Source organism: Nelumbo nucifera, chromosome 8, assembly GCF_055504915.1.
Source record: "Nelumbo nucifera cultivar China Antique chromosome 8, China Antique-T2T, whole genome shotgun sequence".
NCBI classification, from domain to species: Eukaryota; Viridiplantae; Streptophyta; class Magnoliopsida; order Proteales; family Nelumbonaceae; genus Nelumbo; species Nelumbo nucifera.
This window is the reverse complement of record NC_142656.1, coordinates 22,372,901-22,399,516: the sequence shown is the minus strand read 5'-3', so window position 1 is coordinate 22,399,516 and position 26,616 is coordinate 22,372,901. Positions and strand designations below refer to the sequence as shown.

At 35.5% G+C, this 26,616-nt stretch overlaps 2 protein-coding genes across 4 annotated transcripts in view; both read left to right on the top strand.

Moving 5' to 3' along the window:
- AUG3 (HAUS augmin-like complex subunit) overlaps window positions 1-6,708 on the top strand; it is a 48,912-nt gene extending 42,204 nt beyond the window's left edge. For all 3 annotated transcript variants that reach the window (XM_010275321.3, XM_010275320.3, XM_010275319.3), the window contains exons 16-18: window positions 3,323-3,398; window positions 5,338-5,433; window positions 6,116-6,708. In XM_010275321.3, the coding sequence (XP_010273623.1) occupies window positions 3,323-3,398; window positions 5,338-5,433; window positions 6,116-6,244 (301 nt within the window). In that variant the 3' untranslated portion in view covers window positions 6,245-6,708. The remainder of the gene's footprint in view (window positions 1-3,322; window positions 3,399-5,337; window positions 5,434-6,115) is intronic.
- A 6,758-nt stretch (window positions 6,709-13,466) lies between these two features.
- Window positions 13,467-25,411, top strand: LOC104609102 (APO protein 2, chloroplastic). Its single transcript, XM_010275318.3, has 4 exons — window positions 13,467-13,725; window positions 13,928-14,097; window positions 23,458-23,816; window positions 24,257-25,411. The coding sequence occupies exons 2-4, from the start codon at window positions 13,930-13,932 to the stop codon at window positions 25,086-25,088; spliced, it is 1,359 nt and encodes a 452-aa protein (XP_010273620.1). The 5' UTR covers window positions 13,467-13,725; window positions 13,928-13,929; the 3' UTR covers window positions 25,089-25,411.
- The last annotated feature ends 1,205 nt before the right edge of the window (window positions 25,412-26,616 follow it).

Here is a 26,616-nt window from a genome sequence, read left to right as displayed (position 1 = left end):
TATCTAGTATTATAGCCTTATTATTATTTCTACACTTTCTGATTGAATGAAAATGCTTCCTATCAACTAAACTAAAAAGATGGGTTCCTTTCTAATTATTGGTTATGGGTTCCGTTTGACTAAACTTTTTTTTTTTTTTTTTTTTAATTTTGGTTTCAATGTAAAACATCTTTTAGGTTTCCTTCTTTTGTATACTACCAGTCTACAATACTTTATTGTTTATAAAAGATTTGTCCAGAAAACCAGCAATCAAGAGTTAAGGCTTGATAGTCTGAACTAGTTTTTTTTGCTCTTTCTTTAAGTTATATTTCCCATACTTAATTAGGGGAAATTATCTTTTCTAGTTTGAACTAGCTTTTTCACTCCTCTTCTTTCTCTCCTCTCCCTCCCTCCCTCCCTCTCTCTCTCTCTCTCTCTCTCTCTCTCTCTCTCTCTCTCTCTCTCTCCTGCTTTTATTCTCTGCTAATCTAGGGCAGAAACCAGTACAGATTTGTTCTGTAACAACAATAAACCTGCAGAAATTTGGGGGGAGAAGAGAAAGGTTGGGAGAAGAAGATATAAGAAAGAAAGGAGTTGGAAGAGAACATCCGATCGCGGGAGCAATTTTTCTATCCCATCATCTTATGAGAATATCATCCATGGAGAAGCATGAAAACTCTTCCCTTGTCTTTACTCAATGGATGATTCTGATTTCAATCAAGCTAATTAATGAATACTGCTGAAACCATTACTTAATTTTTTGTCTGTATCCATGCGTATCTAAAGTGTGTCCTGATACATCTCTTAAAATTTCCTTACCGATACATCTTTCATTTCCGATACTTTAAACCTTGCTTCATTATTTTTCTCAAAAAAGAAGAGATTTTACCTTTTTCGCTATTTTCAATTTCAATGTGAAGACCCTTCTCTGTATCACGTTTTTGGAGTTTGAAGTGCATTTCTTATATTAGGGGTATAACAATTGCATTTGAATGAACAAAAGAACTTACTGAAGTTTGACCAGAACTTTCCAAAACTTAGTGAAACTTCAATGAGGAAAATTTAGGGGGTGCAAGTCGGGTTCCCAATTTGAAGAATTTACATTGTGTTGGGCTCTGCTTTTCAGGCCAGACTCAGTCAAATTTTGACAAGTTCTCAACTTGAGCCTGCCTTGGGCGACGTTTGATGACGTTTTTAAGAGGTCTGAAATCTGAAAACATTACTTTTTAGATTCCAGAAGTGTTTGGGTATGCGTCTGAAAGTTGATATGACATTGCATTTCAGAACTGAAATGTTTAGACTGTGGGCCATCACTGAACATGCTCAGACACGTTTCAGATGTGTTCAAAAGGCTAGAATGCCCCTGATAATATTTGAATAGACATCTCCTTCTAAACCCAAATTTCTTCTCACTTGAACTTCAAATCGACGCAGCGGAGAAGTCTCTTCATGATCTATGTTTCCGTTCTTCCGGCGATCTACATTCCAGCGATCAATGACGATGGTGAACTCGAAAAAACCTATAGCTGCCAGCGATTGAGATTCCATTCTCAGCTGTTTGATTTCTCTCTCTCTCTCTCTCTCTCCCCTGTCTTCCTGCCACCGTCGCTGCAACCCAGTAGCAGCGGTCGATTTCCCTCTCTCTTGCAGCGGTCAATTTCCCTCTCTCTCTCTCTCTCTCTCTCTCTTTGTCTTCTCGCCACTGCCACTGCAACTCTCACCAGTGGCAGTCGATTTTCCTCTCCCTCTCTCTCTCTCTCTCTCTCTCTCTCTCTCCATATCTTCTCACCACCGCGGCTGCAACTCTCAGCAGCAGCGGTCGATTTCCCTCCCCTCTCTCTCTCTCTCTCTCTCTCCTTCCCTCCCTCCCTGTCTTCCTGCCACCGCTGCTGCAACTCTCAGCAGCGGCGGTTGATTTCCCTCTCTATCTCCCGTCTTCCTGCAGTTGCAGTGGCCTTGTTTCAACAACAACATTCGACACCAAATTAATTATAAGTTAGTAAATATGTTAATAGTTTTTTATGATTTTTTTTACTTTTATAATTTTTATTTATATTAATTATTAAATATTTTAATAATTTTAATTTAAAAATTTGATAATTATTAAATATTTTTTATTGCTTCATGGACTTTATTACTATTATCATTATTATTTTAACTCTTAATTTATTTTTAATTTATAAATTTATATGTATTTTTCAATTTTATTCTTATTTTAATATATTATTTTTATTTTTTACAATTTACTCATATTTTTCAATATTATTTTGAATTTAATAAATTATTTTTATGAAATAATGCAAATTGAACTCAAAATTACCAAATAGTCTGTTTTAGGGGTAAAATAGTAAAATTAGGGAATTTCAGTTGTTGAAGGGTTGATCCAACACAAACAAACTTATCTGTTCAGAGCCTCTAAAAAGTAGAAAAGCACCTATACCTCTTTTCAGATTTCAGATACTTTTAATATCTTTTTCACTTTTCAGATTTATCAAACACCACCTAAGTTGCATCCCTAGGTTCATTTATATTGCTGAAAAATGGATATGTTTTTTCCTCAATTGGTAACAAGAAAACTTAGAGGAGCAAGTGTAATTTTGAAGTCTTTCCAAAAGGAAGATAGGAAGGAGCAACCAAACAATACTACAAGCAGGCAAACTGGATTAGACAATGCAAAGAAAACAATATTTGAAAGGTTTTATTGTACAGTGGGCAATGACTCTGAATGAGAGACGATCTCCAATACAATTGAGTTCAACTTCTTAACCAAGGTATATGCTAATGAATTAGCTGAACTCTGTACACATCTGAATGAGATTTCAATGTTGATGCTGGGGATCCAGCCTACTCAAAGAAGCTATTTACCCACCCCTCGTTACTCTTCCTCATCCAGAAAATATTCCTAGTACTGCCTGTGGATCACCCTCCACTTCACATGAGGAAACGTAGATGGGAATGTTTCACCACACATACTTAAGTTTTAGTGGAAGTTAAGAACATGAGGCATATAGGAAGATTGTTGAAACTACTACATTGTATATATTGCTACAAAATGGTTTTATCAACATGGGGATTTTTGCCAATCTGTATGGTTTTGTTTTCTAAAAAAATAACTGCCACATTAGCAAAAGTTTATTGTTTTTGTTGATGTGGCAATTCTTTTTGTTTCAGAAACCAAAACTGTACACATTGGAGAATACCTTGTTAGTGATTAACTGATTTTTGCCATCAAGTGGATAAAAACAATTGCACTACTTTTTTTTCCCAATGTTATTACACTTGGAAGTTGGAATGCTGTCTTCAATTACTTGTATATTATTGGGATCTTCTTTTTGTCTATTAGGTGTACCCTTATTCAAAGTTTGCAGCAACTATTGTTTGCATCTTCAACAACTGCAGAACCAATATTACAACCTTGGGTAATTTCATATATTTTCTTGTTGATATAATTTTGTGGATGTGGTTATAAAATTTTCCAAGCCCTTACTGTTTATGTTTTGTGCTTTTGTTCTTGTATTGTTTCACATCTTGTCTGATTATATCATTAACATCTTTCATAATAAAGGACTAGGGCATTATTATTTAATGTACTGCTCTGTCACAAGAATGGCTGAAATTTTGTCGATTCTTAATAACTTTAAATGATGTATGTGTATTTCTTGATTAATGCCCAAAAGTTAGCATCAACTTCAACAATGTATATGCTTTAATCACTTCATCTTTCTTTGAACATTTTATTCCCTTTCTACCTTACTCCTCTAATACGAACACCTTTCTTAAATAAATGAACATTTCTTAAATCAATCCTTTGCTTATGAACACTCCAGTATAAGACAACATATTCATACTTGCTGTAGTCAACTACCTTTTTCAGTTCTACTATTATGAGTTTCAAAATTTAGAATTCAACAATGCTTGTAACTTGTAAGTGGACCTAGCCAAGAATTTTGCTTCTTAACTTTCGTAGCACATTTAGGTACATTTCCAATATTCATCAATATATTGTCTACAAAGTGGGCTGCTCATGGTACCTAAAAATAACATCTTTCATTTCTTCAAAGTTCATCTGCCTAGGGATGCCAATGGACTGGTTTTGGATTGGACCCCCGTCCAAATCAAAATCAATTTGGATGGATTGGACATCACAATTAGACGTATTGAGTTGGACCAGTCCAGACTTAATGGTCCAAAGTATTTATTGGATAGTATTGGACCTGGTCCATCCATAATAGATTTATATTGGATTAGGTCAGATCGAATCAATATCCAGTCCAGGGATAGAAGATAAAAATACAGGTTTCAATGGACCTGGTTTGGGTTGGAACCAATCTGATTCTAAATTAAAGCCAATTTGAACAGATTGGGATGGTCCAGGCATTGAATTGGAGTGGTCCAAATTCCAAAATGGTCCAGAGTATTCATTGGATTGGATTGGACCTGGTCCAGCTGTAATGGACTCATATTGGACCAGATCGGATTGAATTAAATCCGGTCTAATTGACACCCCTACATCTGCCTTCACATATCCTGGCATTATCTGTTACAACTTGAACTATGTTTCTTAAATCAATCCTTTGCTTATGAACATTCATATAAGACAGCATATTAATACCTGCTCTACTCAACTACATGATCCAGTTTTACTATTACGAATTTCAAAATTTAGAACCTAACAATGCTTGTAAATGGACCTAGCCAAGAATCTTTCTTTCATAACTATTTCAGCACATTTGGTGCATTTTCAGTATTCATCAACATATTGTATACAAAATGGGTTGTGCATGGTACCTAAAAATAACATGTTTCATTTCTCCATAGTTCATTTTCCCTTGCATATCCTGGCATGATCTGTTACTACTTGAACTTTGTTATTACCATACCATCACATAAACGAATGTATCACTTGTCACCACTTGAATTACATGATCTTCTCCAGTTTATTCCATAAGGGAGTCAAGGTCTCTCATTTTAGTGTTATCAAAATGTTGAGTAGTCAGTTAAAGGCCAGAGCCAGAGTGATTGCATCACTAACTAGTCAATAGATACTCTTGATGCATTCAATGGGGTTGACTAACGGCTAGTCAACCTAGACACCTGCAAACTTATTTTAAAGTTTTATTTGTTTGTGCTTATCTCTAGTTCTTTAAATTAATATAACGCATGATTTTATTTTGTTATGTTGCTTTAAGTATTTTTGTGACTGGCTGATGATGTTTAAGTAGAAAGAGGCATAAAACCAAAGAAGGCAGTAGTGAAGGAGTTCTTTTAAGTTTTATCAATCTTATTTTATCCCTTCTTTTATGGGGTCTGCATTCTAAGTTGATGTGCTTAACATTGAAACTTTGCTATCTTTTCCAGCCGTTAACCAAAGAATTTGGAGAAATGGATAAGCTTAACACACAACTATTTCCTGCCATTGAACAAGTGACGCGTGAACAGTGTGAGAAGGCTGAGGTACTCTTGGTTTCATTTACCTTCATTTCTAAGTCACTAAGTTCCTCTTCACCAATTGAACTACATAATCAATGCTGCCATCTTCTTGTTTATACCTTTAGAAAATATGGTGACATTTAGAATCAGGGGTTGTTGATGTCTTGTTCCATGTGACTGGTCTGTGTATAAACAATCAACTGGCATTGATCAATGTCACCAAGCTTCATTTCCTAGATATAGCCTCATAACTTTTAATCTGTGCTTTAACCATTAAAACACCTATGTCTATTCAATTAACTTTAGTTATGTTTAATATGGTGAAAGTACTGATACTGGTTGTGGGTTTAGATTGTGAATCTGTTGTCAGCCCATGTTTCCTGAACCTTCATATATTTCTCATTCATATACCTGTCATGCAATTAACTGGAATACTACTTGAGAACAGAGAATTCTTTTGAAGCTTGTTGCAGCCTTGGTCCTGTTGTTTTGGTGGGGTGGGGGTGTAACTTTCTAATATTTCTTCTTTAATAAATGTCCCTTGTTATTGATCATCATAAAGAAAAGGTGAAAAAAAAGACAAGAAAACAGATGGTGGCTATAGGTATAGAATTTTTCCTTTCTGTGATTTTCCATTAACTGTAATCTTGGATTAATGTAGGTGTAAAAGAAGCTAGTGCTAATATAGTTTATGGTCTTGGTGCAGATTGTAAAGCATCATCCTCATGAGGTGGGTCGTGAGAGGCAAGTTTTTGTTGACTTCTTCTGCAACCCAGAGCGCCTAAGAAACCAAGTTAGAGAACTTACAGCTAGAGTAAAGGCTCTTCAGGTTTAGAAACCTCTGTTACACTTGATGCAATACTGTGGCCAAGTTTTCTGCCAACTGGAAGCCAGCATGATAAAAATTAAGTCATGTTCAATTCTCTATTCCTGTCAGTGAGAACCCGATTCTTTCTCCTTCTGTTCAACCATCTCGTTGGGGGGAGATTGGTCTAACCTTGTAAATTAGTAAAGCAACTGAATGTTTTTTACCGTACTTTGATGATAAATCCTGTCTGACCAACCTCGTTCTGATATAGTTGTATAGTTACTTCATCTGTTTGCTCATTGTAATTATGAACTTGAGGTAGGTTTGACCTGATTGAGGTGAGACAAGGTTGGGGTGTTATGGGTGTATTTCACCAGCCTTGTAAAATCAAATGGCTAAATTTGGCAGTTCCATGGACAACCAATCAACTTGATTTATAAACTAGCTTGACTGAAATATAGTGAAATTTTGAGCATGCAACTATTGGGCAACTATTTTTATTGATGCTGCTTATTACTGTTGATCTTTGGTCGGGAGTTCATCTGTTCATGATCTTTCACGACTAGATGAGAAAACTATTGGGCAACTTTCTGGTGGTCTGAATGTACGCCAAGTATTGGCATTATGTAGTAAAGATATGTGAATGTTTACTAATATCAATCGGAAAGGGATTACAACGTGCATTAAACTTTAGTTTATACCATACTTGTAATATTGATGTTTGTCTTGTTATATATAATTAATAGCAACTAAAATCACAAAATTGGTCGATCTGATTGGCAGTTTGACTGGTTTACTGGTTTTGACATTGCTGCTGTTAGAAACATTTTAGTTTCTACAAAAAACGATTCTTTACCAGGTATCAAAAATTTTTCTACAGGCTACAGCGCTTTGACTTGGATGTCTAATGTTTTGTTTGAGGTGGTGTTTAGCTTCATTGTGATTATTTTGCTGATGTGTTAAGTTAAAATGATTAATCAATAAGTGGTTTGGCAAATATCGTGTTGTCTATGACTCTATATGCCTGTTAACGTACAAACATCAATACAACAAACTCATTTCAATTTCGTGGGGGTCAATAATAATGCCTACAATTGGGGTGGGGGGGGGGGGGGGGTGGGGGGGGGGGGCGGGGGAGTTATGATGTGGTATATTGGAAAAGCAGAAAATTGCGTGTTATTATGTCGCCTTTCTAAGTTGTAATAATTTGAAGCAGAATGTTCCGAAGTCTCAGGTTGGAAATAGGGCTGTTCAAGGCCCAACCCGACCAATCCGGACCAACCCAATCCGAGTTGCCCGGGTTTTTATTTGCACCAGTCGGTTTCGGGTTGGGCAAATTCATAAACTGATATATCGGGTTGGTTTCGGTTTTCTTGTGTGAAAACCAAAACCAAACCGAACCAATTAGTTTTCTAGTTAGTTCCTACTTAACTAGTCTTCTAGAGTTCTAGTTCCTATTTAACTAAATTGTATCTATCCTATTTTCTATAGTCTTTTACACCAAATAGGCAACTAATTAGTCAATTACAATTAGAATTAGATGTCATTTTTTACTTAGATTAGAATTTAGAAAGTTTCTTGAAATATAAATATTTCAGCTTTCTTTCTATAAAACAGTTTGACTTTCTATTTTATTGATAACTTTTGTCTTACTTGACACTTGTTTTTACATGAAGAATTTATTGATTTTATTCTTTACCTGAATTAAATTCAGATTTATCTTGCACTCTTGAACAACATCTAATTCAGATTTACATGAAGATTTATCTTGGATTCTGAATTGAATTAAGATGGTTAAAATGATGGCCAAATAAATTTCCTTCTAGTTCTAGGCTTCTCTGTCCTTTTTGTACAGGGACTTGTTTGATGCACGACATTTGTTAAGGAAAGCTAAACAATAAAACACATAAGAGTATACAATTGTTTTATATTTCTAATTTTTTAAATAATTATTAATTATTTATATTTTATATAACTTTTAATAACTTTTTTACGATACAAAAATAACAATAATTTATTTCAGATAAGCTTGTTCATCGAACTGATGAAACCAACCAACCCGGCTAACTCAACCTGAATTGCTCAGTTTAAAATATTTTTGGTTGAAATTGGATTAGTTTTGTTGTGGCCATTTGTAAATTGATCAAAATCAAATGACCCAATTGCAGATATATATTATTATTTTTTATATTTTAAATATAATTTTTTAATACGAAAAAGTGGGGAAATTCCCATATTTCTTAGTCTCAAATATTTCATATTATAAATTTATTTATTAATAATGTTAATGTAATTTTTAAAATTTAAAATTAAGCTTTCAATTTAATCTTTTAAACCAGTTAAGCAAAACAAAAATCAACTCAAACCAATATAATCTGATTTAGTTGGTTTTAACTAATGGTTAGTAGGTTTTGGGTAGTTGGAGATGATTTAGGAAAACGTAGGGGAGGTAGTTTAGGATAAATTTTAGGAGAGGAGATTGTTGGGTATGTATCGGAGAGAGAGAGAGATTTTAGATAATTTTTATTAGGAAGGAGAGCGTCTCATTGGTTCTTTAAAAAATGGCATGGAATAAAAAATATAAAATTCAAAAAAAGGAGAAAATTTCTTCACTGTCTTGTTTTAATATATATATATATATATATATATATATATATATATATATATATATATATATATATATATTTGTGCTCTCCAAAACTGAGATGAAGTAAAAAAATATAACATGTTAAACTAATTAATATTTTAACACTTTTTAAGAAAAAAAGTATTGAAAAATCCGGCATGTTTTGCAGAGTTAGCAAATGGTGTTAGAATGCCAAACATCATCCTTGTAAACAATGTTTTAAAAACCAATTCAGAGGTTGAGTCATTTTTTACTCTGGGTCATAGGTCATCGGTTTGACTGGTTGGGTCAAACGTTTCAGACCATGCCATGTAAGCTTATGTGTATGTGTATGTATATAAATGTGTATAAATATTTATTTTAGCAATAAGTAATGTATAAATATGTTTTAGATATGTTACATGTATTATTGTAAATTAAATATATGTTTTTAATTTTTTTATTTATAAAAAATATTAAAATTTGCAATTTGAGGTCAAAAGGGGTGTTTTGCACAAAAATAGTGGGGCAAGGCACTTATGGCCAAGGATTACAGTATTAGAATTGGGTATTGTATCGGACTTGGATATGGATATGCTTTGGAAATGCATAGATACGAACAAAAGATATGAAAATACATGAATATTCTAAAAAAATATATACAAATTTCATAAATACTTCAACTACACTAGCTTTAAGGTCAAAATAACCACAAATAAGATATAAATACATAAAAAATGTATATTTTAATGGTATATATTAAAAATATATTACAATCAATATAATGGGATGCATAGATATCATATTGACAATCCATCAATCAAGAATCCAAGACTCATATATATAGATCTTTACAAAATAACACATGCATAAACCATTGTTATGTTATATTCTATTTAAGTCCAAGACACAAAACATATTCGATTATTATATTTTAATTACTATATCAATTATTTTCTATTTTACTATTTTTACTTTTCAACATTAACAAAAAAGTCAATTAAATATTAAATTTTGAAATGTTTGATAAACAATATATTTCTTTTTGTAAATAATAGATATTTTATTATAAAATGTAAATTAAAATATTAATTGAAAATTTTAAAATATATAATCTTAACTTAAAATACTTCATATCTAGATATTAACATTTTTAAAATAGATATCGTATGCAAATTCATAATTTTTAATTAATAAAATAATTATTCCATTATTAACATTTTTATTTCAATATTTTTTTTCTAAAATGAGAAATTATTTTTGATATAAATTTAAATTAGTGGATTTGATAGATACGATATAATATTTATGCTTGAAATTTTTATTTTTATAAATAATAAATATGCCATTATCTAGTGTACATTAAAATATCAATTAAGAATAAATATGTACAAATGTATGGATTTTATGTACTAAAATAATTATTCTGTTATTAATATTTTTATTTGTATAAATTTATTGAGAATAGAAAATAAATCTTTGATATAAATATAAAATTAGTAGAATTTTTATTTCATTTATAATTATAAGCTTTAATTTTTAATATTAATCTTTGAACATATTTATTTTTAATATGGCATTTCTTTTGATTGCATTTTAAATAAAGATAATAAAATTAGTTTATTTCACTTTTTATTGCAAATTAAAGGGTGGCTTAGTGGTTTAGACGCTTAGTGCTTAGTATCTGATTAATTAAACCATGGTTCGAATCACACTAGCTGCATTGTGCACGTTTCTGTGTGTACTGATGCGTATCAGTCCATGTGTCCAATACGCATTGATATGGCACTGTATCATACTAATACGCACAAGCGGCACAATACAATGGCAGTTGTAGCGTATCGAGGATTGTCTAATACGAATATCGATACAAACATCCTATATCGAACATTTCGTATCAATATTTTAATCCATGCCTAAGAATCTTTGGAACACATAAATCTCGAATGGTTCAACTAGTCGGGTCAACAGTGAATTGAAAACATTGCTTGTCAATAAGAGTTCGTGCATGGTAATTTGGTGTTGCAGCACAAGTGTTGTATTTATACTTGATATATTAGAAATTGAGAGATTGGAGTATTTTGCACCATTTAAAATGTACAATGGTTTATTGTCATTTATCATCAATTCATCACCATTAGGGGAATTGGAGTGTTTCGCACCATTTACAGTGTATAATGGTTTATTGTTTTTTATAATACATCACTTCAATTAAGTACCATTAGCCATTAGGGGCCATGTATGATATACAAAATGGAAATTCTCTCTAGAGGAAAAAAATCAAATGATATTTATTAAAGTCACTTTTACGGTTTAGTTACCCCTCCCGTTTGTACGTGATCAATCTAACCAAACAAGATTTTGGTTTGATAAAGTCAAAACATCTATGTAAAACTTATGTGATGGAGAACCAGATCTGTAACACTTATGCAACAGCACAATATATACTAAACATGCTTTATGCAAGAGAAATCGAAAAGTAGCATTCAGTGGACCAATTGCAAGTAGCTTGGATTAATTGAGACTTAATTAGTTTAACAGAATCCCTAGTCACATTCACTCTCCAAATTGTGAATTCTGGAAAGAGTGATGAAGAGTGAGAATGTCTATGCTGAGTATGCTGTCTGAACTCTACAAATTGGCACAAAAGTTTAGGCAAAGCTTTGGGCCAATCACCAAATGATCGATTAAAAAGTAAGGGCTGACATTAGGAGGTGCAACTTGGGCCAGGTTAATCCAAACCCAACTCAAAAAATTGGGTTGGGTTGAAAAGTATGAACATTACTCAACTTGAGGTCTTGGTCAATTTTAAGTTTAAAGACCTCTCTTTCTCTCTCTCTTTGTGTTTGTAACATAAATAATACTCCCGCCAAGTTTTCATGTTCACTCAACTTGAAGACACTCTTTTAAACAACCTAATGGTCCACTATTAACTTGGTTGAATCAACTATCTGCATTCAAACCCTAACTATGCTGAGTTATAATTGGCACTAAGTAGAGTCATGGCCTTAGATAAACAAACAAATAAACAAATAACAGCAAAGAAGGAAGGAATGGAATCCATCTTCAAGGATAATTATCTAATTACAGAAACAAATGGAAAGCAAGGTCTTAAATTTTGGAAACTTTGGACCCTTTATCCGTGAGTCCGTGATAACTTTTTTTTTTCAAAGTTTGGATTTTTTATTTGTGCTAAAGTATAACTATTTTATTAATATTTTATAGTATTTCAAAATATTTTATTTTTTGAATATTTTGGACAAAATTAATGAGAAAAAATTCCTAAAATTTGGCCAAAATTAATCTACCCAATATTTTTCATAAGTCAATCGCATTATCCAAAAATGAAAATTCCCAAAATTCAATGACATTTAAGCACATGACGAAAAAAATATAAAACCACTTTCCAGAAAAAAAAAAACTGCTATTTCAAAGGTATTAGTGTCCAGAATCTAAATAAATGTTTTAATTTTTAAACCAAGTCATACATAACATTATATATACCAAAAATCCAACAAGATTAGATGGTTCTTCAACCAAGCAAGTGAGTGGGATAATTATAAAAAAAAAAAATCTAATAGAGTTTTTCAACATAAGAAGGATTATGATTAGTAATAAGTGGCCTTGAGAATATAATCAAATTTCTTCTGACTGGTTCATACATTCTAGGGAGGGCTATAAAGAATATCCTTGGTTTCAAGATTCTATTTTAGAAAACGTCATCTAAGAAAGGTTTGTTTTTTTGTCTCCACTTCTTATTATTTATTTGACTGAATTTATAATTATATTATATATAGTGCTTATGCAACATCTTTAGATGTAATGCTGATTATCCCTTATAAGTTGATTATGAAAATAATTTGGATTGTATAGTAGAAATTGCAGCAATTTGAAATATTTGTGTTTTCAAGCCAGTTTGAAATATTTATTATTAACTATACAACATTGTTTTTACGACAAAAACTATGGTGTATCCTATGGAAATTGCTATAGCATTAATTATTCAAATATGAACAAACCAGTATAAGGGCACGTGCTATGCATTATGCAAATAAAGACTAAAGATATAAATTAACATTATATAATCAAGTATCAGTTTTATATAGATATATATCACGTGAAATTTTAAAATACATCTTGTGAAATATGAATCAATGAAAAGTTAGCGGATTATGTTACATTTTTTATCTCATTGGTTGAAATTTTGGTATAACATGCAATAAAAATTTTGAATTACCAAAAAATATAATAAAAATTTTGAATTACCAAAAAATATAATAAAAATTTTGAAATGCATTAGAGTTAAATTGGAGAGTGCAAATAGGCTGAATGTAAATTCTGGTTTGAATTTGCAGTATCAAACTACCAATATGTGCAAATGAGACAAAAAATACATACAAATTTTGTACGAAGTAAGAGTGCAAAACAAAAAGATACAAAACAAAACTGAAATAGGTGTAAAATTTATTTCTGTTGGACAACATAAACAGCATCAACTTTCATAAAGTCGGGATCTCCTGAAAGCATCAACCATACATTGGAAATATCTTCCCATTTTAACATAAGATTTCCCAATGTTGTTGTCAGGCTATGACCAATCAACTGGAATCGTAATAGCCAATCAGATGTTATTTATCAAAATTCATGGGTGAATTTTGATTGGTCAAAACTCTTCTCATACCGTATCTTTTCCCCATCATAGATTTTCCCGGAGATGGGCTCGGTTTTTAGGGGCAAAGCGATTCCCTCAGCTTGGCACATTTCCTGATATCCAACCGAAAAAATCAGCTTGCAGTCTTACACCGGATAACGCTGTACAGTGTAGAGTGTACATGGTAGCTTTACATTCGGGCTCGAGTAAAAGAAACTGAAGCACTGAACTCGAACAGCATACAAAACCCAGGTTATTAGTCTTGCTTGTAGATTATTCTCTTTTTCTTTTCTCTCTTTCCTACGATGTTTGGCTTCTATCTCGTGCGCTTCTTCCGTCAATGTTATTGTTGCAATGTTGTGGGGTTTATGGCTGTTTCTGGGTTGTCAAATAACTTTGAAGTATTTTTCTTGCGAGAATTATGGGTTTTGAGCAATTTTGTTTCTGGATTCAGGGATGTTTTGTGCTTTTTCTCAGTACCCAACTGGTATTGCGGCTTTCGTGCATGATAAAAGTGGGGTGGCATTGCCAAGATTGGGGTTATCCAGAGTGTTGTACCATCCAAAAGGAGTTTCTTTAAAAGAGAACCTGTACGCAGGTCTTAGTTCGATCGGTTCGTCCACGGTATGTAGACATTTCATGATTCTTTTCTGTCCATGTATACTGAATTTGATACTTAGGTTAAGCAGATGTACAGAAAGAGAATAACAAGTGTTAATCTGACCAGTAATTGTTATATAAAAACATCATTTGTTCATGATATAGTTGGGTGCTTAATCATTTTATGTTTGCATATGATTAAGTTGTAGTTGAACTGAAAGAAATGATTCAGTTACAATTTTCTGATTTATGAACAACAGAAAGGCAGAAATATTGGAAATTTAGTTTTGGATAAAAAATGAAAATATCAGCTCAACTATTACTAATTTATCAAAACAAGAGGAATCAAATAGAAAAAAAGAAGAGTCTATGCCACTTAAATGTGTATGCTGCAATCAGAGTTGGAACATTTTGCATTCCATTGACTCCATTTTTCACAGGTCATTGGATGAAAATTATATCATCAAAAATAATTTCATAGGGAAGACCAATTCCATAATTGAAACATCTAAAATTCTATCAATTTGCCAAATTATTAGGACAATTTTAGTGTAATTTCTATAGTTACTGTCCATCCAATAGGTGGTATCAATGTAAGAGTTTGAAGCTACAATACTTGTAACTGTTGGATGGATATTATTTAATTATACTAAAATGAATAAGGCAGTCACCCAAGCTTATCTCAATAACGAAATAAAATGAAACCATTATCCATTATTTAGAAATATACTGTACTCTGTTGCTCTTTTATTCCCTCTTCCTATGGCTTCTCCCCTCATTTAGTAGACTAGAAAAGAATGAATTGATCAAATTTCAGATTCTCCCAAATGGACTAGCCAACTGCAGCCAACCTAGTGTGTTATAAGTGATATGCATAGAGAAAGAATATGGTGTTCCTAGAGCCTAAGGCACACGCTGCAAGGCAAGGTGTGCCTAAACAAGGTAAGGTTCTTGGGACAAAAATCAAAATATAATAATAACAATACACAAATCTAAATTCTGAAAAAGATCACATTTTTCAGAAAAGCCTATTAACTCAATTGGTTAGAATGTCATGGAAAGACAAAGGTTGTAGCCTTGTATTGTTCAATCCTACATAGGCTAAACTGTTTAAACTCTAAACATTGTAGGCACAAGCCTATAATATACAGACTACCTATTCAAGATCAAATTCAAGGTTAATTTTGTCAATATATAGCAAGAACCAAGGTGAGGTGCACCCCATGAAATTGGCCTTCTCTGTAAGACAAGCATGCTTGAGGTCCTCCTTTTAAAATTCTGCATTGTAGGTTGCAGAATTACAAGATCTGCAAAAATAAATGGCCAAATGTTTCTTGAAGAGAGAAAGAAGGAAAAGCATGAGCATCTGACTCATGTAGGCTTGCATTTGACTGCTTTGAAACTTTAGGGACAAATTGAGGATTATATCATCTTTTTCCAAAATCACCTTCCTACTTTCAAGACCAATTGCTTCCTTGAGATCCAGCTGCAGGGCTAAAGCTCCACCAATGACCAAATTCTAGATTTCTAGTGTATGGATTCTTGGAACTGACTTTGCTTTCAACAGATTTCCAGTGCTAACTCTTATGATTGTGAACAAATCCAATTTTTCCTGCCACTTCTGTATTTTCATCCATGTCAAGGTTTTTCTCCCAATCTTTGCTAGGAAGGTCCCAGTACTGGATGGATTTATCTTTGTTTTGGTTTCTTTCTCTTTAGGGAATCTGGTCTTGCACTAATGCTCCTCTGACAAAGCTGCTAAGACAACAGAGAAAGAAAAACTTGTTAGTTTTTATGGTAAGACGACCAGAAGAATTTGAATCACCCTTTAAACCAGTGTGTTGTGGGCTTTTCTTAGCTTAGATATATTGGCTTGATGCTAGGTGCTTCTCCCCAATTCATAGTGGAAATGGAGATGGCTGGTGAGTTTACATGGACAATGTTGGATATGAGCAGGTTGGGAAAATGAGCTGTGGTAATGAGTCTGCATTTGGTATGAGGGTTTCATCGGCTACAAGGACATTGTTGTATATGAGTGGGTTGGGAAAGTGCACTTTGGGCTGGATAGACAATTTCAGTCAAGCTCTCTTTGAGCCTGTAGATTGGATCTTTGAAATGATTTGGCAGGCCATGATGTCAGCTAGTAAGTGTGAGTTGGTTGACTTCATCAAGACAATGGATTTGGGGGACAAAAATGGTATTTCAAGTCAAGGACTGCGAGAAATAAAACAGTTCAAAAGAAGGGAAATAGAAAGGAAGCTTTTTTCCCGAAAAGTAAGGTAATGAATCTTATTGATGAGAAAAGAAAATGTTACAACAGCTTCCTGGAGTGCCTCACACAGGAAGAAGATTATTTTCTATTCTCTGTCTTGCATTAGATACTCTGGCAAATTTTCTATCCATGAAGGGTTACTACATGGAAGGATGGAGAGAAGTAAACTGTATTGGAAGCAGACCTCTCCATTGTAGTCCTTTTTACTGGTTTCTTGTCCTTAATACACTCAGTTAATGGCTTGCCTCCTTCCGAAAGGCTCTTTGTGTTCTTCTGCGCCTCATGGGTAGAGGTGATGCTTGTCCTCTATTATAAAATGGAAACAATTTCTTCACTTTAGCCACAGACATTCCTTTCCTTCAGCTTATAGATGCATGTAATGGGGGCAACATGGGTATTGAAAGAGAAGTGGAAGTTCAGAAGGAGTTGGAGGGGATGGAGGCTTTAATGGGGGGGGGGGGGAGAGAGGAATCAGAGGGTCTTGAGGGAGAGGAAGGTTTGGCAAGGGAGAGAAGTAATGGGGGCAACATGGGTATTGAACAACTTGTGGAGAGACAGGTGGCGGTGGGGAAATCTCTTGGGTTATTTCTCCTGGGCAGGGAAAGTGTGGTTAGAAAAGCAATAGAGCAATTTGAAAGGAATAGGAGAGAAGAGTAATAAAAAGAAAGCTATTGGAGAAGGGGGGAGGCGTGGGAGGAAGGGGAAGGGCGGGGAGAAGACCTAGTTGAGGAAGTTGGTGGAAGAGTGAAGGTGGGAGAAGAAGGGGAAGTCTGAAACTGAAAATGAAAGTGATGTCTTGAAATGCGTGGGGTTCGAGAGAAGGAGAAAAGGTCCGGTGCAGAATATGTTGAGAATAGTTTACAGCAGTTTTTGATGTAAGAGGACCTCAATCAATGGAGTCCTCCAGAGAACTTCTCATCATGGTCAGAAATCAGTGGCAGCAAGAAGACCAAGCTGATCTGGAACTGCATACCTTTCACTATTTGCTGGATTATAAGGAAAGGATTAGAAAAGTGTCTGAAGGCAAGGTCTGGAGCTCAGTTAGGATGGTGGTGGTTGTTGGTCATTTGTTTCAGATTGGGTCATGGTGTTGATAGATTTTTTACAAGTCAAATTAAGACAGTCTTGGGGAAATCTTGGTTGCTAATTTGTATCTCAGATGGTTTATCTTGTGTCGGCATTTTTGTTTTTATGATTTGTGTAGGTGTTGTCTTGACACTTAATTAGCTTGTACCTTTTTTTCTTCTTTAATGAAAATTTTCTTTTTACTATAAAAAAGGGCTTTGATACAAAAAAGCAAAAAGCCCATTCAAGACAAATTTAGGCTATTAGCACCATACAAAAAATTCCTCTCCCTATGAGAATTTGCTAAGAAGTCAGCTACTTGATTCAAAGATCTTGGAATCCATCTATAACAGCAGCCAAGAAAAGAGGAAAGATAGTGAATCTCATTCAGGAAGTGAGCCATCCTCCAAAGACCTGTCTCCAACTTTGTTTCCCAACAGATAACTATTCTCAACCCCCTTCCACAACCAAAAAACCAGAGATCAAACACTTAGCAAATCTTAGACCCTCAAGAAGGCTTCTACTTCAGCTTCAGAGGCATCCCTAGCAGTGACTTGACCACTATTAGCCCAGATCAGAAAACAATCAGCTCTCAAGATAACTCCTCCAATTCCAACCAAAACTTCCTTAGAAGATCTGTTTTGATATAAAACCTGTGTAAGAAAGAGGAAAAGAAAGAGAAGAGAAGGTTTATGCAGAGAAGAAAAGAAGAGAGAAATTGAAGAGAGTGGGAGAAGACAAAATTAGGTCTGATCGCCCCTTTCATTAGGTTATATACTCACAAATAAAAACTGAATACCATGACAAGTATGCCCTTAGTAAGTCGGCTACTTGTAAAATCTAAATAAACACTCTTGACTTAAACATAAACTAATGGGCCTTGGGCCCAATAATTCCCTAACTATGCTATGTAAATAAAAAACAAGTGATATCAGCCCAAAACTCAACACTCCCCCTCAAGTTGGGTATAGATGTCACACATTCCCAATTTGCGTAGATCATGCTCCAGCTTGTTTTTTGCAACGCCTTTTGTAAGAACATCAATAAGTTGCAAGTTAGATGCAACATATGGTAAGTACACTTCTCCGGATGTCACCCTTTCCCTTATAAAGTGTATCCATTTCTATATACTTCGTCCTATCATGTTGAACTGGGTTGTGGGTAATTTTAATTGCTGCTTGATTGTCAGAATATAGCATCATAGGTTCTTCGGCCTCAACTCCAATTTCCCCTAACAAGGAATGGACCCAGATGATCTCTGAAACACCATGTGCCATGGCTTTGTATTCAACTTCTGCACTTGACTTTGCCACAACTGTTTGTTTCTTACTCTTCCATGAAACTAGATTACCTCCAACAAGAGTGCAAACTCTTGATGTGGATCTCCTATCATCTAGGCACCCTGCCCAATCAACATCTGTGTAAGCCTCTAACTTCAACTATCCATGGTCAGCAAACAATATGCTTCTATCTAGGTGTCTCTTCAAATAGGAAAGTATCCTATCAATGGCCTCCCAATGCTGAACTTGTGGGGCATGCATGTATTGGCTCACCACACTCATTGCATAAGAGATGTTTGGTCGTGTCATACATAAGTATAGCAACCGGCCCACTAATCTCTGATACTTCCAACATCCTTTACTAGCTCACCTTTTGAAGCATTTATTCTATGGTTCTGATCAATAAGTGTATTAGCTGCCCTTGCCCCAAGTTTTCTTGTCTCCTATAGTAGATCCAAAACATACTTCCTCTGTGAGATGAAGATCCCATGATTGGACCTTGCCACCTCAATGCCCAGAAAGTACTTCAGCTCCTCAAGATCCTTAATCTCAAACTCTTTGTGCAGGTTCTTCTTCAAGGTATCAATCTCACTCAGATCACTTCCTGTGACTACAATGTCATCCACATACACTATCAAAACTGACACTAGTGACCCCCTCTTTTTCACAAAAAAGAGTATGATTAGATTGAGTTTGAGTATAGCCAAATACAACCAATGCACTTCTAAACCTGTCAAACCAAGCTTTGGGTGATTGCTTTAAACCATATAGAGACTTCTTCAATTTACATACCTTTCCTTTATCTACATTATTGTAAAAGCCAGATGGAAGATCCATGTAGACCTCCTCTTGCAAGTCCCCGTAAAAAAAAAAATTCTTCACATCAAGTTGGAAGAGTGGCCAAGAGTATGTAACTGTTAGTGGTAAAAGAATTCGGATTGAGCTCATCTTTGCCACTAGTGCAAAAGTCTTCAAGTAATATATGCCATAAATTTGTGTGTACCTTTTTGCAACTAGCCTTGCTACCTTTTTATGCTTCCATCAGCCTTGTACTTCACTGTATATACCCATCTACATCCAACTGTCTCCTTGCCATTAGGTAAATCCACAATCTCCCATGTCTAATTTTTAATCAATGCTTCCATTTCCTCTTGCATAGCTGTTTCCAACTTAGGCTTGGAGAAAGCCTCACTAACACTTCTACGTATAGACACCGAGTCGAGGGAGGAAAGGAAGGCCTGGTAGGAAGGAGATAATCCACTATAGGAAAGATTATGTGAGATGCAATGAACAATACACTTCTCCTTCCCTTTTCGAAGTGCAATAGGGATATCTAGGTCATCTGCAACGGTGTTAGGAGTAGGGATAGTAGTATCAATAGGAACTAAACCATTAGAGGAAACAAGAGGCATACATGGGTTTGTGTCAGTCGAACCTGGAATCTCTGATGAGCCGATAGGGAGTGACGTGGGTTCCTCTGTTGTGGAATTAACCTCCATGTGCTGTCGTAGGTACTGTCGTGTAAAACACTGAGAGGCAGGATGCAATGGAGGTGGTGAAGTCGGTGGGTCAAACATTGGAGAACAGGAAGTGGTATAGATTGCTCACTTCCTTCCCCAAAACATTCCCCTTGAGAAGAACCCCCTGAGAAAAAATGTGTGGACTCAAAAAAGGTGACATCCATGGTAACATACCGACTCCCAGAGATTGGATCATAACAACAATACCCCTTTTGATTTCATGCATACCCAAGGAAGACATATTTTTTCACCTTAGGGTCCAACTTTAAGCGGTGAGGACCAAAAACATGGACAAAGAACATACATCCATAAACCTTTAGAGGAATATGGAACATCTCCCCCTCGGGAAAAAGAATGCTGAATGGAGTGCTATATCTAAGAACACGAGAAGGCACCCGATTAATCAAGAAAACTGCTATAAGAATTGCATCACCACAAAAAATGAACTGGAAGTGTAGAGCTCAATATCGTGCTTCTTGCTATTTCCACAATATGCTTGTTCTTCCTTTCTGCTACTCCATCCAAAATCTCCTTAGTTGTGTTAACCCATACAAAGTTCTTACTTATATGGGGTAGCATGGAATTGCACAACCAGGTCATCACCATGTAGTTCTCCTATACCCACTGGGAGTAGTTTAGTCTTAGGTTTCTTTTCTTCACCGGCGACATACCCCAATTTCTCACGAGCTCCAATAGCCATCTTTGCACATTGTGACCATTCTAAGTAGTTTGTACCATCTAACTTGACTGTAGTGATGGTCCTAGCCCCAAAAACATCTCTAACACCTCCTCCCCCTGGTCTCATTTCACATGCAAAGTTGTTTTCTACACCACAACTCTCCATAACTTCCAGAACAGATTAGGAAATCAATTTGAGATGAAAAGAAAGAGATTTATCTCCTTTAGAAACCTCAAACACCTTCTTGATACCCTATGAGCCCTTTCCTCCAAAGATTCCCTTTTCCGTAGGAGCAGGAGAAGAAAGAGAGGAGGCTGCTGCTCCCTCTATAGGCCTCCAAAAAGCCTGGGACTTGAACCACCCTCCTCAAAAAACCTCAAGAAACTCTAAAAAACTAGAGTGCCACTTCCTAAGTCAAAATTGAAGAGTCCTACTAAATCATGACTCTTCCCCTTTCTCTAGTTCTTCCTGATTTAAACCCTAGATCAGCTACAAGGGATTGCAAATCCACAAAAAAAGTGCAAACTTGCTCTGATACCAAGTTGAAAAATTTAGAAAATTTGTTTTGATAGAAAACCTGTGTAAGAAAAACGAAAAGAAAGAGAAGAGAAGGTTTATGCAGAGAAGAGAAGAGGAGAGAAATTGAAGAGAATGGGATAAGCCAAAATTAGGTCTGGGCACTCCTTTCATTAGCTTACATACTCACAAATAAAAACTGAATACAATGACAAGTATGCCCTTAGTAAGTCGGCTACTTGTAAAATCTAAATAAACATTCTTAACTTAAACATAATCTAATGTGCCTTGGGCCTAGTAACTTCCTAAATATGGTATGTACATAAAAAAGCAAGTGATATCAGCCCAAAACTCAACAAGAGGCCTAGGGGATAACAAGGGAGGGGAGTGGGGTGGGCTGGAGGATCAAGGGAGAGGACCTTATAACATACAAGAGGTTTCTATTCAGATCCCCATATTATTGTTATCTGACTTTTGAAGCTACTTCAAGAATTATTGTCTTGCCAAAATTTCTAATACATATTTCGTGGTATGATTTTCTAAACACTAAACATACCACTTTACATATTTTGGAGTGTTAATTTTATAGAGTATATTTGGAAATGTCCATGTAGTATCGGGTGCCATTTCATTCCTGACACTGGTATAACATAACTTGGAAGGTATATTTTATAAAACATACACACTCTCTACTAAAGTATTGATATTATATTTCATGTCTTCTTCAATAAATGCCTTTCTTTATTAGGGAAAAAATATATGCATTCCTAAGATGTGCCATAAGTATTTTGTTACTTGTATAGAAAATGGCATTCTTAGTAAGTATCCACCCCAAAACTTTACATTTCCAAATTCTTTTTTTAAGCCTTTTCCTTGCTTCTCATAGTTAGCAAGGCACCAAGGCTAGGTGACAGGGAGCCGCCTTGTCACCTTGTTGATGCATTTTTTTAATAAAAACCTTGAATCCTTGGGTAATTTCCTAGGTTTCATGGCAATCAGCAATCATCTTTCACTAGTAATTATCAATAATCTTCATAAGCCTTGCCCCGACTATATGGGGTTAGCTACATGAATCCTGTTTCTCCATTCTGTTCTGTTTAGTGCCATATCCATTGTTAACTTATGAACGCTTAAATCATTTCTTACTACAACCCATGTCCTTTTTGGTCTGCCCCTAGTCCTTTTAGCCCCTTCAACTTATGATTGATTCTTCATACTAGTGATGTACCAAACCATCTTAATCTACTCTCTTATTTTATCACCTATTGGAGCTATTTCTAGGTTCCTTTGAATGACTTTATTTCTGATAATGTCTTTTTAGTTTTTCCACTTATTCATCTCAGCATATTTATTTCTACCACACATTCTTTTTTGAAATGCTTTTTGACTGCCCAACACTCTGCAGTCTGCTGCATACAACATTGCTGGTCTTATTACTGTTTTATATATTTTTTTCATAAAAAAGTGTAAACTTTTTAAATTCATATTAAAGCATAGAAAATCAGCAATCATTAGAAGGAAAAGAAGGAAGAAAAGACAGTGCAGAAAACATAGGGGCTGAGCCCCTGTTTTTGTCCTAGGAAGAGGACTTGATGGTAAATTCATGTCCTCCTACATATGCAATCTCCTTGTGAATAATCAGACATGGTGGTGGGTTCATTACCCTCAACCAAACTACATTCTTTCCAATTCTTAGAAAAGTTTGGTAAAGTCCAAGAAGTTGTTCCATATAGGAGCTTAACAAGTTCATCCAATCGGTCAATGTTTCTATATGGATCTTTTAGGATGGGATGCATAAGACCTAGGCTCTGTTCCTGGACCAGTTTGGCAAGTCTGTACCATCCCTATAATTTACCCTATGAGTACCCTATTTTTTCATGGTAGATACTGTTTTACAATTTCTGATTGTTTAACATATTTATCGTTTTCTTTTTTCTCAATGTATTGCTTCAGTTGATGCAGCCTAAGGTATTTTCAAGTCAATTATAATCCATGGGTTGTGATGCAATATCAACTTACCCTTTCTCAAGAAGCTTCATGTTTTCTTTGCAGTATGCGGGCAATGAACTTAAACTTCCGTTGGTGTTTAGAGTCTTGCATCAGGTTTCATGTCGACCTTCTTCAGATGTTTTTGTGATTAAAAACAATTATCCTCAAAATGCGGATTTACCTAGGTACTACTCGAAGAAGGAGAAGAAGCCCTTTCCAATACCTATAGTTGAGCTTAGGAGAGCTGCCAGAGAAAGGCAGAAGAGCAGAAAAGGCCAACCAAAGAGACCAGTTCCACCTCCGCGAAATGGGTTACTGGTTCGACGTCTTATACCAGTAGCATATGAAGTCTTTAATGCGAGAATCACATTGATCAACAATCTAAAGAAGCTCATAAAGGTGGTACCAGTACATGCTTGCAAGTAAGTTTCAGTCTTAATTTTCTTCTTTTTTTGGAAGAAAGGAAACCGTGAAATATCCATTTAAATGGAATGTGTACATGAGGGAATGTAAAAGGGATCTGAAAAAGGAAGTATGAGCTCCATACTGCAATATGTGAAATTGTAAATACAGTATGCACTCCAAGATATGGTTCATGCAAACAAGATCCGTATTTAATGTTCTTGGGAAGTTATTTATTCATCCAAAATGTTGTGCACGTTGGATGTCTGTAACCATCTGAAATGTTTTATGTTCTTGGAGGTTTAAAAGATCATCGCATATTCTACAATATATACTTAATTTCTAAGTGGGGCTTCAACTTGATTGTCTTGTATTATTGCACCAAGTTATATCTTCTAAGTTGGTTATTTATTGTGCAAATGTTCTTTAGTCTTATTTGGTTATGCCTTTCATTCTGCAGATGGTGCAATGAAATCCACGTTGGACCTGTTGGTCACCCATTTAAGTCATGTAGGGGCCAGAAAGCTGGGGCCCGGAAGGGCCTTCATGAGTGGACAAAAGCAACTGTTGAAGACGTACTTTTGCCAATTGAAGCATACCACCTTTTTGACCGTCTTGGAAGGCGGATTGCTCATGAGGAAAGGTTCTCGATTCCACGGGTTCCAGCAATTGTTGAGCTTTGTGTCCAAGCTGGACTTGATCTGCCTGATCTACCCACAAAAAGAAGAAGAAAGCCCGTGATCCGTGTTGGGAAAAGTGAGATCATTGATGCGGATGAAGATGATTTACCAGATCCCATCCCAGACACCAATAGAAAACCAATATTAACTGAAATTCCTGATTTAGAAATAATTCCTCCATCTACCTCTGAAGAGGTTGCCTTGCTCTCTGAAGCAACTCTTAAAGCATGGCAGAAGATGAGGGATGGGGCCCTGAAGCTTATGAAGAAGTATCCAGTGAGGGTGTGTGGTTACTGTCCAGAGGTGCATGTGGGTCCAAGTGGGCACAAGGCACAAAACTGTGGGGCATACAAGCACCAACAGAGGAATGGACAGCATGGGTGGCAAGCGGCTGTGCTGGATGACTTGATACCACCAAGGTATGTTTGGCATGTACTAGATGTGAATGGCCCACCTTTACAAGTGGAGCTTAGGAGCTTCTATGGCCAAGCTCCTGCAGTGGTGGAGATGTGCGTGCAGGGTGGGGCAGTTGTACCAGAACAATATAAACCGACCATGAGGTTGGATATTGGTATCCCAAGTAGTGTTAAGGAAGCTGAAATGGTGGTGTGAAGCTAAATTGACTAGTGGTCTCTCTGGCAAGTGTATCTAACCAGAAATTGAACCACTAATGTTCAAAGTTCACACGTTCCTTTTGCACTCGCCAATGCTAGGCTCCTCAGATTGATCCAGCCAGAAAATTTCAGTGTTTCGGATTGATTCCAACATTTTGCACAGGAGTTCATTTTGAGAGGCCAACATAGTAATTATACTGGTCACAAGCGCCCAAATGTTAGAATACCTTTGAAGAACATACCAATTTCAGCTTGCTTAAATGACTGTAATTTGAAATGTATTTGTCATTTGATAGAAATAAAATGATTGCCATTCAAATATATGGTAATTTTTTTTCCTAGCAAGAGTAACAGAGATTTCATTAAAAAAACAGATTACATGAGAAGATGTCCACGAAGGAGAAGAAGAAAACGCAGGTGACAAAGGAAGCTTACTATTGCTATACAAAGAATCCCTATGAATCCCAGCTTAAGCTAAACCGTTAGCAATTACATTCAGAACCCTAGGAATTCAAACTATACTTGCAAACATATTAGAATATCTCTTGCTTCAAAAATGTAATGCGCCAATCTCCAAGGACCTTCAGCCTTCCCTTGCAACCACTTAATTGTGTTTGCTGAATCACTTTCAATTGTTAAGCTTAAGATTCCCAACGCTTTTGCATTTTAATCCCCGTGAGAGCTGCCACGACTTCAGTCTTTGTAGAATCACCTGTTCCTAATGGGCCACTTGAAATCCAGCAGATAGTCCCATCCCTCCCTCTAATCACACCTCCAATACCTGCAATCACCTGGGGTCCCTATAGCACTGCCATCAAAACTTAACTTACGATCCCCTCTTGGCAAAGTGGGAGGGGTGGTGGGGGCTCCAAAATGGAAGACATAACTCTATGGGGAGGATAAAGTCAACTGAGAACATTTGCATTAAATGAATAGAGGCTGCAACCACTTCAGGGGAGTCGTTGACAGTGTGAGTTTTGTTGGTCCCGATTTGCATGTAAACGAGTTTTATAGGCTTCTTTATTTATGCTAAATCGGCCCAAATTCACGAATCTGTGACTTACCCATAAACATGCATATCCACATTGTGGGAGAGAAGCATGTCCATACCATAGACCATGAGCAGATCTTTGCTGTTGAAGTTGGAACTCTCTTATTTGCTGATACATGATCCAATTTGATCCTATTGGCCATTGCCATCATAAACAGTTGACCCCTTCCCTGAGCAATGATGAGAGCAAAATAGTACTTCTCTCTTCCCATGTTTTGGACTGCAGTTACTCCTTTAGAACTCAAAATCTACTACTTGGGTTTTGAGCTTGTATTTTTTTGGCAAGTTAGCACAAAAATATAGAACAAGAACATACAAAAATAAACAAAGAATTTTGCTTTATTCATTCTATAAACATATAAATAAGTACAATATTTGGAATCTCCAAATTAAACCTGTATCTCACCAAGTCATTTTTCTTGGCTTTTCTATTATGTCTGTAACATAAAAAATGATACAAGCCCACTTTGTTTGA